General features: G+C 39.0%; 1 protein-coding gene across 1 annotated transcript in view; it reads right to left on the bottom strand.

Annotated features, from left to right (window-relative positions):
• Nucleotides 1-15,520, bottom strand: part of LOC140724655 (vomeronasal type-2 receptor 1-like) — a 71,125-nt gene that overhangs the window by 21,736 nt on the left and 33,869 nt on the right. Inside the window, exons 4-5 of the mRNA XM_073039080.1 lie at nt 8,791-8,909; nt 1,419-1,596 (exon numbers count right to left, since the gene is read on the bottom strand). Coding sequence (XP_072895181.1) covers nt 1,419-1,596; nt 8,791-8,909 — 297 coding nt within the window. The remainder of the gene's footprint in view (nt 1-1,418; nt 1,597-8,790; nt 8,910-15,520) is intronic.

The following is a 15,520-nucleotide window of genomic DNA, read 5'->3' as shown; positions in this document are numbered from 1 at the left end:
TAAATGATGTGCGCAGCACTGACCTTTGCTCTTGGTTATCTCACCGGCTGCCAACAAGATACCAAATACGTGACATTTCACAATAAACAGGGTCCGTGCCACATAAGTATGCACTAGTTGAACCCCATTCCCGGTAATACGCAGTCGAACTCAGAATTGCTCGGATAACTTTAACTAAGCAATACACAAATAATGTTGGAGAAATTTAGCAGATCGGCAGGCATCTACAGAGGGAAATTTTTAGGCACGTTTTGGGCTGAGCTCTTTCATCAGGACTGGAAAAAGACGGGTGGATTATTTCACATGGTCGATGAAACGAGGACTGGCCGGAGACTAGCGGCCTCTCCAGTCATGATAAATGGTCTGCACCCGAAATATCGGATCTTTACTCTCCTGAACAATTTCTGCCTCATTCGCTGAGTTCCTCCAAAATTCAGTGCGTGCCGCTCAAGCTTACCGGTTTCTGAAGACTTTGTTTAGTTTGCGTAACAAAGACTGATTTGCAATACGATTTTTGTGATCGTTCTGTTAGTTTGGTGACAGAGAATTATCGGAGCTTCCTTCGGAGATTTTACATTCCGATGGCGTGGACTGGAACTCATTTGGATCCAACGTATAGTAACCTAAAGTGCGGGTGTTTGAATGGATCCAAGGGTAGTTATAGCCGAAGGATGCTACTGAGGACGAGCTCCCACTGCTAAACAAATGCTCTTCATGGCGTGCGTCTCAAACAGTCTATGACAGCCAAGTCCAACTCTTAGCCTTCACATGTGGCATAGTTGTTATGCCCGGCGGAGTAGATCTTATTGACAGGAGAAGGGGTAAAGGCGGACCACTGGCGCCTTAAAATCAGTTACATTGGGCAGATGGCGGTCGTTAACCATGGATGGTAGCTCAACATGGAGAGGGAAAACTCCGATTTCTGAACTCCACTGCCTTGAGGCTATACCGGCTCACGGTAAAGGCTTTGGGTGCAAATCCCAAAGAAAAATCCGGAGTCGGAGTCCCGAAGACGTCTGGCTACTGTACCCAGCACCGGCACGGTGACTTCTGCAATGCTGCTGGTACCAAACTGTATCGACTTTCGTCGTTCGTTTGGACCTGTCATCAGCATGGAGAGTGCAGTCCCACTCCATGGGCAACAGACGGCTCTCAATATCAACTCTGCCCTGGCTTGTGCCCTGGAGAAGCCAGTCTCAGTGACTACTCAGCATTACCCCTGGTCGACCACCACTGACGGAGGCCACGCAGGTGTCAGGAAACATAAAAACTCGCAAGATAAATTTACATTGCCAACTTCATTCGATATTTCTAAAATTTGATGTGTGGGATTTTACTTTACTGAAAGTGCATGTGAACAATTGAACAGATCATCGGCGAAATGATGTCGTGCCAAACAAATTATACCCGTAACTCACGCAAAATTCTCATTCCAGCAGTCCAGACTGGTACTGAGGAAGTGTCGGCCAGAAACGTCGACTGCTTCTTGCTTTTTACATTGATGTCTTTTGAGTTTATTAAGCATGTTCTTCCTGTTGCTTGGATTTCCAGTATCTGCAGATATACTCTTAATTATACTGGTACCTACAAGCCGAACTAGAAACACAGACACGCAGAAAACACAACAGAACACAGGCCAATCGACACGCAAAGCTGAACCGAACGTGACTAGACCTAAGAAATTATCCAAGGCAGCCATGGAACCGTTTTTTTTCTAATCTCGATGTACCTATCCAGGAGACTTATACTTTCCCTACATTTCTGAACCACAGGACCAGACTCTCCCCCAGGCAGGCTGTCTCCAAACAACAGTACTCAGACAAGAGTATTTACTGCTAAGTGAGTTTTAATGTGAATTAAATTATTCCTTTTAACCTATACAATATCGTTATCCCCTACTTTTTCCCCTTATCTTGCACAATTCAATATCCTTCTCCTTAGTGAATACCGAAGAAAAGAAATTGTTCAAAATCTCCCCTATCTCTTTTGGCTCCACACATAGCTGTCCACTGTGATTCTCTAGGGGACCAATTTTATTCTTCATTATCCTTTATCCTTTTTTCTATTAATATAACTGTAGAAACACTTCAGATTTATTTTCACCTTACTTGACAAAGAAACTTCGTATCTTCTTTTAGCTTTTCTTATTTCTTTGTTTAGATTCTTCTTACATTCTTCATATTCCTCGAGCACATCATTTTTCCATGCTGCCTATATTTATTGTAGATATCTCTCTTTTTCCTAACCTAGTTTCCAATATCCCTTGAAAACCATATCTCTCTCAAACTTTTAACCTTTCCTTTCAAACTAACAGGAGCATAAAAAATGTTGTACCCTCAAAAATTCACCTTTAAATAACCGCCGTTTCTCTATTACATCCTTCCCGTAAAACAAATTGTCCCTATCCACTCCTTCTAAATCCTTTCGCATCTCATCAAAGTTAGCCTGTCTCCAATCAAAAATCTCAACCCTGGGTCCAGTCCTATCTCAATGCTTTTCCCAAAGCTTATCTTGTTTAAACTTAGAAAAAAAAAATTAGAAGTGATGCTTTTGATCCCTCGATTAAATTTGAAGAAACGTGTAGGCCGTTTATTCAATATTTTCATAGAATGCAACTTGACCTTTTCTGATGATTTTGTATTACCCTTAAATATAGGTAGAGGGCGCAGTTGACGACGTTAATATTTGTATCCGATGTAATAAAATCAGCTTAGCTTTTTTTTTAGTTTAGTTTTGTTAAGTTTAGTTTACCTTATGTTTGAGTTTTCAATTTGTTTTTTTTTTCTTTTTCTTTTTTAAATCTTTTTTTATTTATTTACACCGTGTTTATATTAAGAGATTGGGAGGTCAGCTATATTGGTGCTACTTATAGCTTATATCAACATGTGTCAATTACCAATAATGTCATCCCACTTTCTTTGTACTATTATGATTGTTATATATAAGAATTCAAAACTTAATAGAAAGATTGAACAAAAAGAAAGACAATTATCTTGGCTGTATTATGTGTTCGTCTCACTTTTTTTGAAACTTCCCTCAATCCTGTTCCCACATTCTGCTTCTCAACGGGCAACGAGCCAAGTTATTGCACCCTATTCTTATAGCTCATGATCTCTAATCTAAATATTATATTGGCAAAACTTTTCTGCACCATATTGAAAGCCTCCATATCTTCCCGATGATCGCTCGATCCGAAATGAACGAAATGCTACGGATATGGACGAACGATGATTTTCATAATGACATTTAACAACTCTGATATACGTCTCTTTCGTCTTAAAATAATGTCACACATATAAAGTAGCATACTATTTACCTTAATAACATCGTAGAATAACCAATTTCAATGACACTCAATGTTCATAGCTGCTGAAAATTCTTTCATTAGCAATGTTTATGTTGCGTTCAATACGCTCAGTTATAACGTTAAAAAAGAAGCATTGAGAGCAGATATTTAGCGAAAGTGTTTAATGTAGAAAGGCACGACAGTCGGCAAAGACATGCTGGGCTGTAAGGACTATTTGCGACTCCTCTGATTTAAAATACTGTGTCTTCCAACATTGTTTCGGTTATTTGCCAATTAAACTATATCAGTTAATTCAACCATATTTAGACAAATTATACTATTTGGCGCTTCACATCTGAAAGTATCAATTTTGTTACTGATGCAGCACAGAAAGCATCCTTTTCAGAAATGTCACGGCTTCGAACAAAATTTACGCTCTACGATGCCGGAGGGGGAAAAAAAACACTACAAATAGTTGTGGTCACTCTACAGCACATTATAGAAACCCGTCTCAAAATGCCCTCCATCAGAACTGCACTTCTTACTCCCGCAGTGAATTAGCTAGCGTAACCAAAGTCCCCATACACTAAGTATTTTCGCTTCTCTCCCATTACGTCACGCAGAAGATAGTACGGATTAGGCACGTACAGTTATCCACAAGTAAATTTTCAGTTCCGCTGTTATAAGAATATGGAATCTTCCCTTATTAAATAAAATATAGTCTTGCCCTCATCAGTCGGCTGCTTTATGGTACTTCATTTACTATTTGCACCTCGTTTTCTCTGTAACTGCCGCGTTATATGTTTCATTTTGTTTTCGTTTTTCCTAGCACAAACACAAAACACCGTTTAATTGAAATGATAAATATGTTCTCCTGTTGAAAGAATAATTCATGAAATCAGAAGGTGTCAATCTAACGAGATGAGAACGTTAGGTACTTCGACAACTAAAGAATCCAATAAAGTCCTTCGTGTTTCACCAGATTGTGACACATACATGGTGTTGCGGTAAAAGGGGCAGGTGATCATTCCTTGCTAGTAAAAAATGGCATCAATCAGGGGAGGGTTGTGACATCAGTTAGGAACGACGTGGGCTGATTTAAAAATACTGCAAAGGGAAATGGAACCTGATGACAGCTATCTACTGGCCTCCCAACTGAAGCTGGGATGTGGATCACAAATTACAACATGAAGTAAGAAAGACGCGTCAAAAGGAGAATGCTATAACAGACATGAGAAATTTGAACATGGATTCGTTGAGGAAAATCAGTTTCCCAGGAGGTTTTTGAATGCCTCCGAGATGGATTTTTAGAGCAGTTTGTCGTTGAGCGAGTAGTGGATCAGCAATATTCGATTGGGTGTTATGAAATGAACCGGAGGCGATTCGGCAGTTTAAGATAAAAGAACCATTAGGAACCAGTAATCACAATATGACTGAGGTCAAGTTGAAACTTGAAAGGGAGAAATTACAGTCTGACGTAGCAGTATTTCTGTGAAGTAAAGGAAATTGCTGTGGTATGAGAAAGCAGTTGACCAAAATAAATAGGAAGGAGCTGCTGACAATATTGAAGCAATGCTTTGAGTTTGTGGTAAAGAAAAAAAAGAAGACGATGCATTACAGATTTATTCGAAAAACGAAGGCAAAATATTATTACCATTGAAGACAATGGAAGTCAAAACTAATGTAAAGCAAAAGAAAGGGCATGAAACAACCAGAAAATTCGCAGGAAGATATTGGAAGCTTTCAAAAACCGACAGAGAGCAACTACAAGAATCATTAGAAGGGAACAAAAAGATGAAATAAGAAAGCAAGCTAGCAAAAAATATTAAAATGTATATAAAGATTTTACTTTTCAATTGTGTAAAGATGAGTGGATATAAAACAGCTAGAAAATGAGGAGGCAAAATAATAACTGGGAACAAGGATGTGGCAGATGAACTAAAAGAGAAATTAGCATCAGACTTCACTGTGCAAATGTCACACCACTCCTTAAGAAAGGAGGAACTGAGCAGGAGGGAAATTACAGAGAAATCAGCCTGACCTCTGTGTAGGAAGATGTGGGAATTAATTGTAGAGGATGAGGTTACGGATAATCGGTAACACAGTACGAGATCGGACAGAGTCATCCTGGTTTCCCTAAGGGAAAATCTTCTCTGATAAGCCTGCCGGAATTCTTTGAGGAAATTACACGTAGGATAGATAAAAGGCATGCGGTGGATGTTGCATATTTGGACTTTCAGAGGTCTTTGACAAGGTGCCAAACATAATGTTGCCTACCAAGTTAAGAGCCCATCGTATTGCAGGGAAGTTATTAACATGATTGGGGCATTGGCTCATTGGCAAAATGCAGCGAGTGGAAATGAAAGGATCCTGCCTGCTTGGATGTCAGTGTCTACTAATGTTCTGCAGCAGTCAGTGCTAGGACCGTTTCTTTCCATGCGGTGCATTAATAATTTTGGTGATAAAATATGTGTATGTGTTTGCTAAGTTTGTAGGCGAATCGAAGACTGATGGAGGGTAAGTAGTGTTGTGGAAACAGATTTGCTTCAGCGGACATAGAGAGGATAGAACAACTGGGAAGAAAGTGACAATGAAATACAATATTGAGAAGTACATTGTCATGCACATTGGTAGTAGAAATAAATGTGAAACTATTTTCTAAACGGGATAAAATCCAAAAATCTGCGAAGCAAAAGGACTTTATATTCTTTGTGCAGAACAGCTGGAAGGATATCTTGCAGGTTGAGTTGTTGGTGAGGAATGTAATTGCAATGATAGCATTCATTTCCAGAGGACTTGAACTCAAAATCAGGGATGTGATGCTGAGCGTCTATAAGGTAACTGTGCGGTTTCAACTTGAGAACTCTGAACAGCTTTGGGCTTCTCAAATGGTGTTGTAACTGAAACAGAGAGAGAGAAACACAGAAAACCTACAGCACAATAAAAGCCCTTCGGTCCACAAAGCACGCCGAACATTTCCTTCCCTTAGTACTACCTAGGCTTACCAATAGCCATCTATTTTTAAGCTCCATGTATCCATCCAGGAATCTCTTAAAAGACCCTATTTTTTCCGTCTCCTCTACTGCTGCCGGCATCCCGTTCCATGCACTCACCACTCTCTGGTTAAAAAAAAACAACTTACCCCTGCCATTTCCTCTGTAAATACGTAGCACCATAAAAATATGCCTTCCCATGCCACCATTTCAGAACTGGGAAAAATCCTCTGATTATCTACACGGGCAAGTCCTCGAATTATCTTCTACACCTCTATCAGGTCACCACCTATCCTCCGTTACTCCAAGGAGTATATGCCGAGTTCAGTTAATCTATTCTCATAAGGCATGCATGTTCTGCATGCTTTCTAGGGTTTCCACTTCCTTCCAGTAGTGCGGGGACCAGAACTGAGCACAGTACTCCAATGTGGTCTGACCAGGGTCCTATATAGCTGCGACATTACATCTCGGCAGTTCAACTCAGTCCCATGATTGATGAAGGCAAATGCGCCAAATGCCTTCTTAACTACAAAGCCATCCTGCGTAGCAACCTTGATTGTCCTATGGGATCAGACCAAAAGATTCCACTGCCAAGAGTCTTACCATTGGAGAGGGTCCAGAGATGGTTTAGAAGGGTGATCCAGGAATGAAATGCTTATCATACGAGGAATGTTTGGCTGGTCTGGATTTCTACTCGCTGGAACTTAGAAGGATGAGGAGGATGTTTTTGAAAATTTTAGAATGGTGAAAGGTCCAGACGGAGTAACCTGTAAACGATTTTTCTCATGTTTGGCGCTGTCGAGGACAGCAGGCCACAACACTAGGATAGAGTGCTATCAATTTAATACAACGTTCGGGGAAATTTCTTTAGCCAAAGCTTTGTGAATTTGTGAAATTTGCTGCCACATGCAGCTGTTGAGGCCAGGACCTTGCGTGTTTTAAAGACAGAAATTGATTGGTTTTTGATTGGAGATTGCAGCAAAGGTTACCAATACAAGGTGGGAACTGGGACTGAGGAGGAGATAGAAGAAAGGGATCAACCATGACTGAATGGTGGAACAGACTCAATGGGCCTGATGGCCAAATTCTGCTCCTATATCTTATGGTCTTATGGTCTTATTACTGTGGAAAACCGTCAACTGCTGCAGAGTGGAGCATGGTAGATCGGTTTTGTAGGACACACTCATTCTTGTGAGAACGCAATTCCTAAACTAGGCGTTGTTAAACTCAACGATCATGTTCTTCAGGGCTCTGTCAGCTGCGTTCTTCTACGATCTCCGAGGTGGAATCCAGATTAAATTATTCTGTTCACTGCTATCATATGCTCAGGAAAGGTAAAATAAGTCATTCCCTTCGAAGCTGTATTAATACCCCATGATTTTGTTTGAATCTTACACGGGCAATGGAAACACTGAATAACAGCACATATGTACATATGCTTGTAAGACATAAGAAGACGTTAATTCAACCACTTCCCGCTGAGATTCCATGATAAAATTACAATAAAGGACAATGTCAACTGTACACTAAATTATCAGCTAATACTTCGCTATCGCTTTGAAAGATTTTCATCAGTGGTAAAAGCGATTTTTCCCAGACGATGTGCTACCAAAATTCTGGTCTACAAGAAGTTAACTCACCTTTTGCACCCAACACTCCTCGGTGTAAAGGTAAATTTATGGAAGTCGTGAATCGGATCCAAATGTATTGTGAATATTCCCCCTAGAATGATATCACCATCCTTGGCTAAGTCAGGCAAATTGTCTTTTGCTCGACGTTTGCAGAGGATTCCACGCGTTTGTGGCGCGGCGGCAAAGAACACGAAAAGCAGAAAGGAAAGCATTGTTCTGGTATGGGGACCTGTCAAAGTCAGAACATCGTGGGTTTATATTACCTCTAGCAACATCTGAAGTATTCCCAGAGCGGTATATAAGTGAACTGACTATTGTAAAGTATTATATCTCCCATGATGATATGGCACATTAGGGATACTTTTATTATTCTACGTACATCTGTCTAACACCTGTGGAATTTGGAAGAGAAATGAGATGACATCGACGAGAAGCAGGTAAATCTGCACTCCCAGAAGAGTTGAGAATTTATAATGAATTAAGATGGAACCCCAAGAGTATTAAGTTTCCAGGCCTCTTATAATTAACATGTTATATGGAATTTAGTCATTAGACAATGAATTCAGTCATGAATGAATGGAAATCAATTCTAAGTTAAAAATTACTTCAGTAAACAACTATCAGCCTCAGACTGAAAGATACACATATCGAATGGGTGCATACAATTCTTCTATATCAATTTCTCCCACGTCCGGTAAATATTCCCCTCCCCTTGACCTTCTATTATCTCCATTCAATCCACAACTCTTCGTTTCCCTTTATCTATCTATAACCTCCCCTGCTGCTGCTTCTCCTTTTATTCTCCCATAGTCCTCTCTGCTTTCCTAACCGATTCTTTCTTTTTAAGTTCTTTAACTATTTTGCTCAATTTTCTTCGCACCCAGCTGGCCTACATAGGTGCACTCCTTGCGCTCTGCCACCTTCTTTCTTTTCCCTTTCTTTCCAGTCTTGATGAAGGGTTTCCGCCGATAAGTCGACTTTCCATGGAGGCCGGGTGATCTGCAGAGAGGGTTTGAGTAGTTTAATCTTAAAATGATATCTTCTGTATTCATTAAAACGGTTGAGTTAACTTTTGCACATAATTTTCCATCTGGTAATGCAGACTTCACGGGCTGCTCGCTGCTCAGAGAATCAGATTTCGCAGTGTAGCATTTGCTTCCCTTCATCAACTTCACTGGCAGACCACGTAGAGCTGCAGTCTAAATTATGATCCCTGCCACATGCTGTAAGTCGCAGATTGCTAACTTCAGTGAAAATCCCAATTGTCCCATTAAAGCAAATAGTTAAATGTCGGATAGTCTCTCGTGAACAATCTGCCAGTGTATTCGACCGATTCCACATGCTTTATCAGTTGTTCCACCTTATCGGACAACTGAGCGCACAGAGCTTACTGAAACCTTAAAATCTAAACTCGCCATATCTTCCTCAGCTTTTCTCAAAACCTCCTGGATTTCCAAATATAATAAATATAACGATTACCTGATTCTATATCTTAGTTGATCAGTTCCTTTCCCAAAATACTGTTAAACATACCCTAGATTTCCGATCCCATTTTCTCTAATATTAATATCAGCCAACTATTTAATTCCAATTATCTTGTCTTTCTTTGTATACGGCGCATATATTGCAACATTAGTTGACTACATATGCCCTTACTCATTTACGAATTTAGCACTGCTTGCAACTTCTATTGATTAGATTACATTCACTTTTCTCCATAAACTCAAGCATATACAGGATATATCAACCAGAGGTTCTTTGAGATCTTTGGATAGTAATTACATCATCATCATGATTGACCTTCAGCATTCTTTTTTTAAAATATTATTTATTTATTGAATTTTAGAAATTACAAGAATAAATGTAATAATGAAATGGTAAGAAAAGTGATATTAGCCCTCCCCCTCCCCTTAACCCTCCCCCCTTAATCATTATCTAAAGAAAAAAAAGAAAGAAAGAAAGAAAAGAGAAGAAAGATTGCCTGGATATCGGAGGATCCCCACATGTTCCATGGAGTTCAAAATAATTTTGATATTTATTTTCACTTTCCCCAATTACTATAATTTTATCTTCAAAGACCTATGTATCTAATCCTATCTTTCGTAAGTATAGTGACCAAATTTTCAAAAATATCTCATATTCATTTCTGAAATTATACGTAATTTTTTCAAATGGAATACAACTATGTATTTCATTATTCCAACGATCCATAGTTAAATTTAAATCAGATTTCCAAGTAACTACAATAACTTTTTTGGCTACTGCCAAAGCAATTTTTATAAATTTTTTCCGATACTTATTCAATTTAAATTTCGTTATTGTCCCTTCAATGTCTCCTAATAAAAATAGCAATGGACTATGTGGAAGTTGTACTCCAATAATTTGTTCAAATAGAAATCTTAAATTAATCCAAAATGGTTGAATTTTAGAACAAGACCAAGTAGAATGTAAAAAAGTACCAATTTCTTGTTTACATCGAAAACATTGGTCAGACATATTTGAGTTTAATCTATTCATTTTCTGTGCTGTTATATATAATTGATGTAAAAAATTATATTGTATTAATCTAAGTCGAACATTTATTGTATTTATCATACTATCAGAACATAATCTTGACCAATTTTTTCCCATCAATTTTAACATTCAGATCAGATTCCCATTTTTGTCTTGATTTATGAATTCCTAATTTAATTGTCTGCTACGGGAAAAAAAGAATCTCCTATATTAAGACATTTGATTGATTTATGGAATAAGGTAAATATGGATGATGAGATAAAGAAATCTTTATTAGCAAAAAGGACTTTAATTCAAAATAGGCTTATTCCCTTCACAATGGATAACAAACTTTTACATAATTGGTTTCAAAAGGGGATTAAATATATAGGTGACAGTTTTGAAGGAGGTATATTGATGTCGTTTGATCAATTAAAAATAAATATAAAATATCAAATAACACTCTTTTCTGTTATTTTCAATTAAAAGCTTATTTACGAGAAAAACTGGGACAAACAATGTTGATACCAAAACCTAGTGAAATAGAATTATTAATTCAGAAAGGGAAAATTAAAAAAATTACATCTTGTATGTATAATTTGACCTTCAGCATTCTGCATCAATTCTGCTCTGATATTCTGCCGAGTCACGCTTCCCTATTCTACTTAGTTTGTTTTAAGAACAATAACTGTAAGAGGGATGGATGGTTTGGAGTTTGTCCATACTGTAAAGGTGATGTGTGGTTTGGAGTTTGTTAAATGTGTGCGGGATAGTTTTTTTTTTGCAGCAATACATAAGGGCACCAACTAGAGAAGGGGCAGTATTGGATCTTAGGAAATGAAATAAGTCAGGTGACGGAGGGATGTCTTGGGGAGCACTTCGGGTCCAGTGGTTACAAAACAATTAGTTTTAATATAATTATGGAGAAGGATAGGATTGGACCCAGGGTTGAGATTATTGATTGGAGAAAGGCTAATTTTGAGGAGATACGAAAGGATTTAGAGGGAGTGGATGGGACAATTTGTTTTATGGGAAGGATGTTTTACATACCCCGTAACTGGTGGTACCAACACTAACGGTGTTTATTAGTAAACTACACAATTCATTATGAAAAATGCAAATATACATATAAAACAAGTTAGCAATAATAAACCTAAAAGTGTAGAAATAATAATAAGCAATAATACACAAGCTCTATCGATGTCTCGGGGTAAATGTATTGTGACAGAAAAGGATAAAGTTCAGTTCAGTTCATAGATGCTGAGGTAGTTATGGTTGTTGTGTTGTAATCGTTGGAGAGAGAAAGAGAGAGAGAGAGCGAGAGATTAGGCAGCTGCAGCAGGCTAACCTTCTGTGGCTTTCTTAACCGGTCGTGTCGTTGTGGCCATTCAGCTATGACCCCTCCGTCCTTCAGCTAGACCGTTCTTCTGTGGTGGACTCGTCACTCTGGTATGAGTGGACACACATACAAGTCCCCACCGGCTCTGCTGTCACACAGTGAGTTTTATTGACGGACCTCCAGATTCGGTTTCAGAAACCGCACCTTCCTATGGGTTCACAAAACTCAGTCAGTGTCCACTGGTGTGTCTGAAGGGTGTCTCTCCAGACCTGTCTTTTATCCCTACTAACGGGGTCTCAGCTATCCATCAACTCTGAATGACTGTGTCCATCAAATTAGGCCACGCCTGCTGTCTCCTGAGGAATGTTAACAAGCAAAGTAAAGTCCTTGTAGTGAAATGTTAAATAATCCAGGAAGAGTCAAAATACAATAGATCAACAGTCTCTCTCTCCCTCTTATCTGTAGCAGATGTTCTTGCCTGGGCTTCATCTCTCTCTCTCTCAGTAGCAGCATATCAACAGCAATAGTTTATAGTTCTCGGGGAGGGGGGAATGGTTAACTCTGCACCCCATTTCCATCATGTCTTTTCATCACTCATAACAGATGTAATAGAGAAATGGAGGTCATTTCAATGTGAAATTTTGAGGGTACAGAATCTTTATGTTCCTGTTACATTGAAAGGAAAGGTTAAAAGTTTGAGAGAGCGATGGTGTTCAAGGAATATTGGAAACTTTGTTAAGAAAAAGAGGGATATCTACAATAAATATAGGCAGCATGGAGTAAATGAGGTGTTCCAGGGATATAAAGAATGTAAGAAGAATCTTAAGAAATAAATTAGAAAAGCTAAAATAAGATACGAGGTTGCTTTGGCAAGTAAGGTGAAAATAAATCCGAAGGGTTTCTGCCGTTATATTAAAAGCAAATGGATAGTGAGGAATAAAATTTGTCCCTTAGAGAATCAGGGTGGACAGCTATGTGTGGAGCCGAAAGAAATGGCGGAGATTTTGAACAGTTTATTTTCTTCGGTATTCACTAAGGAGAAGGATATTGAATTGTGTAAGGTAAGGGAAACAAGTAGGGAAGTTATGGAAACTGTGACAATTAAAGAGGAGGAAGGACTGGCGCTTTTAAGGAATAAAAAAGTTGATAAATCTTCGGGACCTGACAGGATTTCCCCAGGACCTTGAGGGAGGTTAGTGTAGAAATAGCAGGAGCTCTGACAGAAATATTTCAAATGTCATTAGAAACGGGGAAGGTGCCGGGGGATTGGCGTATTGCTCATGTGGTTCCATTATTTAAAAAGGGTTCTAAGAGTAAACCTAGCAATTATAGGCCTGTCAGTTTGACGTCAGTGGTGGGTAAATTAATGGAAAGTATTCTTAGAGATGGTATATATAATTATCTGTATAGACAGGGTCTGATTAGGAACAGTCAACATGGATTTCTGCGTGGAAGGTCATGTTTGAGAAATCTTCTTTGATTTTTTGAAGAGGTTACGAGGAAAGTTGACGAGGGTAAAGCAGTGGATGTTGTCTATATGGACTTCAGTAAGGCCTTTGACAAGGTTCTACACGGAAGGTTAGGTAGGAAGGTTTTACCGTTAGGTATTAATATTGAAGTAGTAAAATGGTTTCAACAGTGGCTGGATGGGAGATGTCTGAGAGTAGTGGTGGATAACTGTTTTATCAGGTTGGAGGCCGGTGACGAGAGGTGTGCCTCAGGGTTCTTTACTGGGACAATGTTGTTTGTCATATACATTAATGATCGGGATGATAGGGTGGTAAATTGGTTTATTAAGTATTTAGATTATACTAAGGTAGGTGGCGTTGTGGTTAATGAAGCAGGTTTTCAAAGTTTGCAGAGAGATATTAGGCCACTTAGAAGAGTGGGCTGAGCGATGGCAGATGGAGTTTAATGCTGATAAGTGTGAGGTGCTATATTTGGGTAGGAATAATCCAAAAAGGATATACATGATAAATGGTACGACATTGAAGAATGCAGTAGAACAGAATGATCTAGGAAAAATGGTGCATAGTTCCCTGAAGGTGGAATCTCATGTAGATAGGGTGTTGAAGAAAGCTTTTGTTATGTTGGCCTTTATAAATCAGAGCATTGAATATAGGAATTGGGATGTAATGTTAAAATTATATAAGGCATTAGTAAGGCCGAATTTGGAATATTATGTACAGTTCTGGTTACCAAATTATAGGAAAGATGACAACCAAATAGAGAGGGTAAAGAGAAGATTTACTAGAATGTTACCTGAGTTTCAGCACCTAAGTTACAGTGAAAGGTTGAGCAAGTTAGGTCTTTATTCTTTGGAGCGTAGAAAGTAGAGGGGAGACTTGATAGAGTTAATTAAAATTATGAGGTGGCTAGATAGAGTTGACGTGGATAGGCTTTTTCCATTGAGAGCAGGGGAGGTTCAAACAAGAGGACATGAGTTGAGAGTTGGGGGCAAAAGTGTAAGGGTAACACGAGGGAGAATTTCTTTACTCAGAGAGTGGTAGCTGTATGGAACGAGCTTCCAGTAGAAGTGGTAGAGGCAGGTTTAGTTTTGTCAATTAAAGTAATATTGGATAAGTATATGAACAGGAAAGGAATGGAGGGTTATGGGCTGAGTGCAGGTCAGTGGGACTTGGTGAGAGTAAGCGTTCGGCACGGACTAGAAGGGCCCAGATGGCCTGTTTCTGTGCTGCAATTGTTATATGGTTATATGGTTAACAGCAGTCACTTAGTCACAAATAGCGCTCTGAATTAATTCAATTTAGGGAATGATTAAGCCTAACACGTTCACACTCTCTTTTCATAGAATTGCAGAGTATTACAAGCAGTAGCCACACAATTAGGTTACTAATGCATTGAAAATGAGCATTGATTGAGAAAGAGCCGAAAAAATGGCAAACGACGATGTATCGTTTCCTCCCTGACATCAACACAGTTCTGAACCAATTGGTTTGCATAACAGAGTGCAGAATCATGAACCAATGTTAATTGGACAGACTATTATTACAAGAGAGTTCTGCGAAAGTAAAGGGAAACAATAACAGAATGCAGAATTAAGGGTTACACTTAAACCGAAGTAGAATGCAGGTAGATTATAAACTGGAAAGACGTGATGAGGTAGATGGTGAGTTTAGGAGTCCCTTGTTTCGTATTAGAGAGTTGGTCAATCTCCTGACAGCAGTCGGATAGAAGTTGGCCTAAAGTCCGGCGATAGAATCAGTTGCCACATTATTAGGTTACAAAATGTCCTGCTAATATGGATACTGCTGCTGTAGTTTATCCATTTCAAAGTGCACCATGTTGTGCGTTCAGCGTTGCTGTTCTGCCCGCCATTGCTGTAATTCCAGTTTGGTAACTGACTGTCGCCTTCCTGGCATCTGCAGGCAGTCTACCCATTCTCATTTGACGTTTTTTCATTTACAAGGGGTTTTCAACCCTAATACTGTCGCTCACTGTAATAATTTGTTTTTCCTTTCGCCGAATTATCGGTAAATGATTGATACGCCAGGAGATGAGACGCTCGTTAGGTACTCAAACTATTTCGTCTTGCACAAATGCTCATTCCATGTTTAAGTTACAAAAATCATATTCCATTGTAATGCATCATCTGAACACCAGATGTTCGTCAAGACCATTTCTGTATGCTTTATGCATTGAGTTATTGCTACATAATTGACTGCTGACATATTTACATTCCTTCTTCGTGGATTGTCACCTTCTCATGGTGGAGAAGCGGTGTGGTCCTGAGATCCCCAGAACGAAGCCGTCTGGA

Source organism: Hemitrygon akajei, chromosome 3 (genome assembly GCF_048418815.1).
Source record: "Hemitrygon akajei chromosome 3, sHemAka1.3, whole genome shotgun sequence".
Taxonomy (NCBI): domain Eukaryota; kingdom Metazoa; phylum Chordata; class Chondrichthyes; order Myliobatiformes; family Dasyatidae; genus Hemitrygon; species Hemitrygon akajei.
Note: the sequence above shows the minus strand (reverse complement) of the source record. Positions and strands in the feature narration are given on the sequence as shown.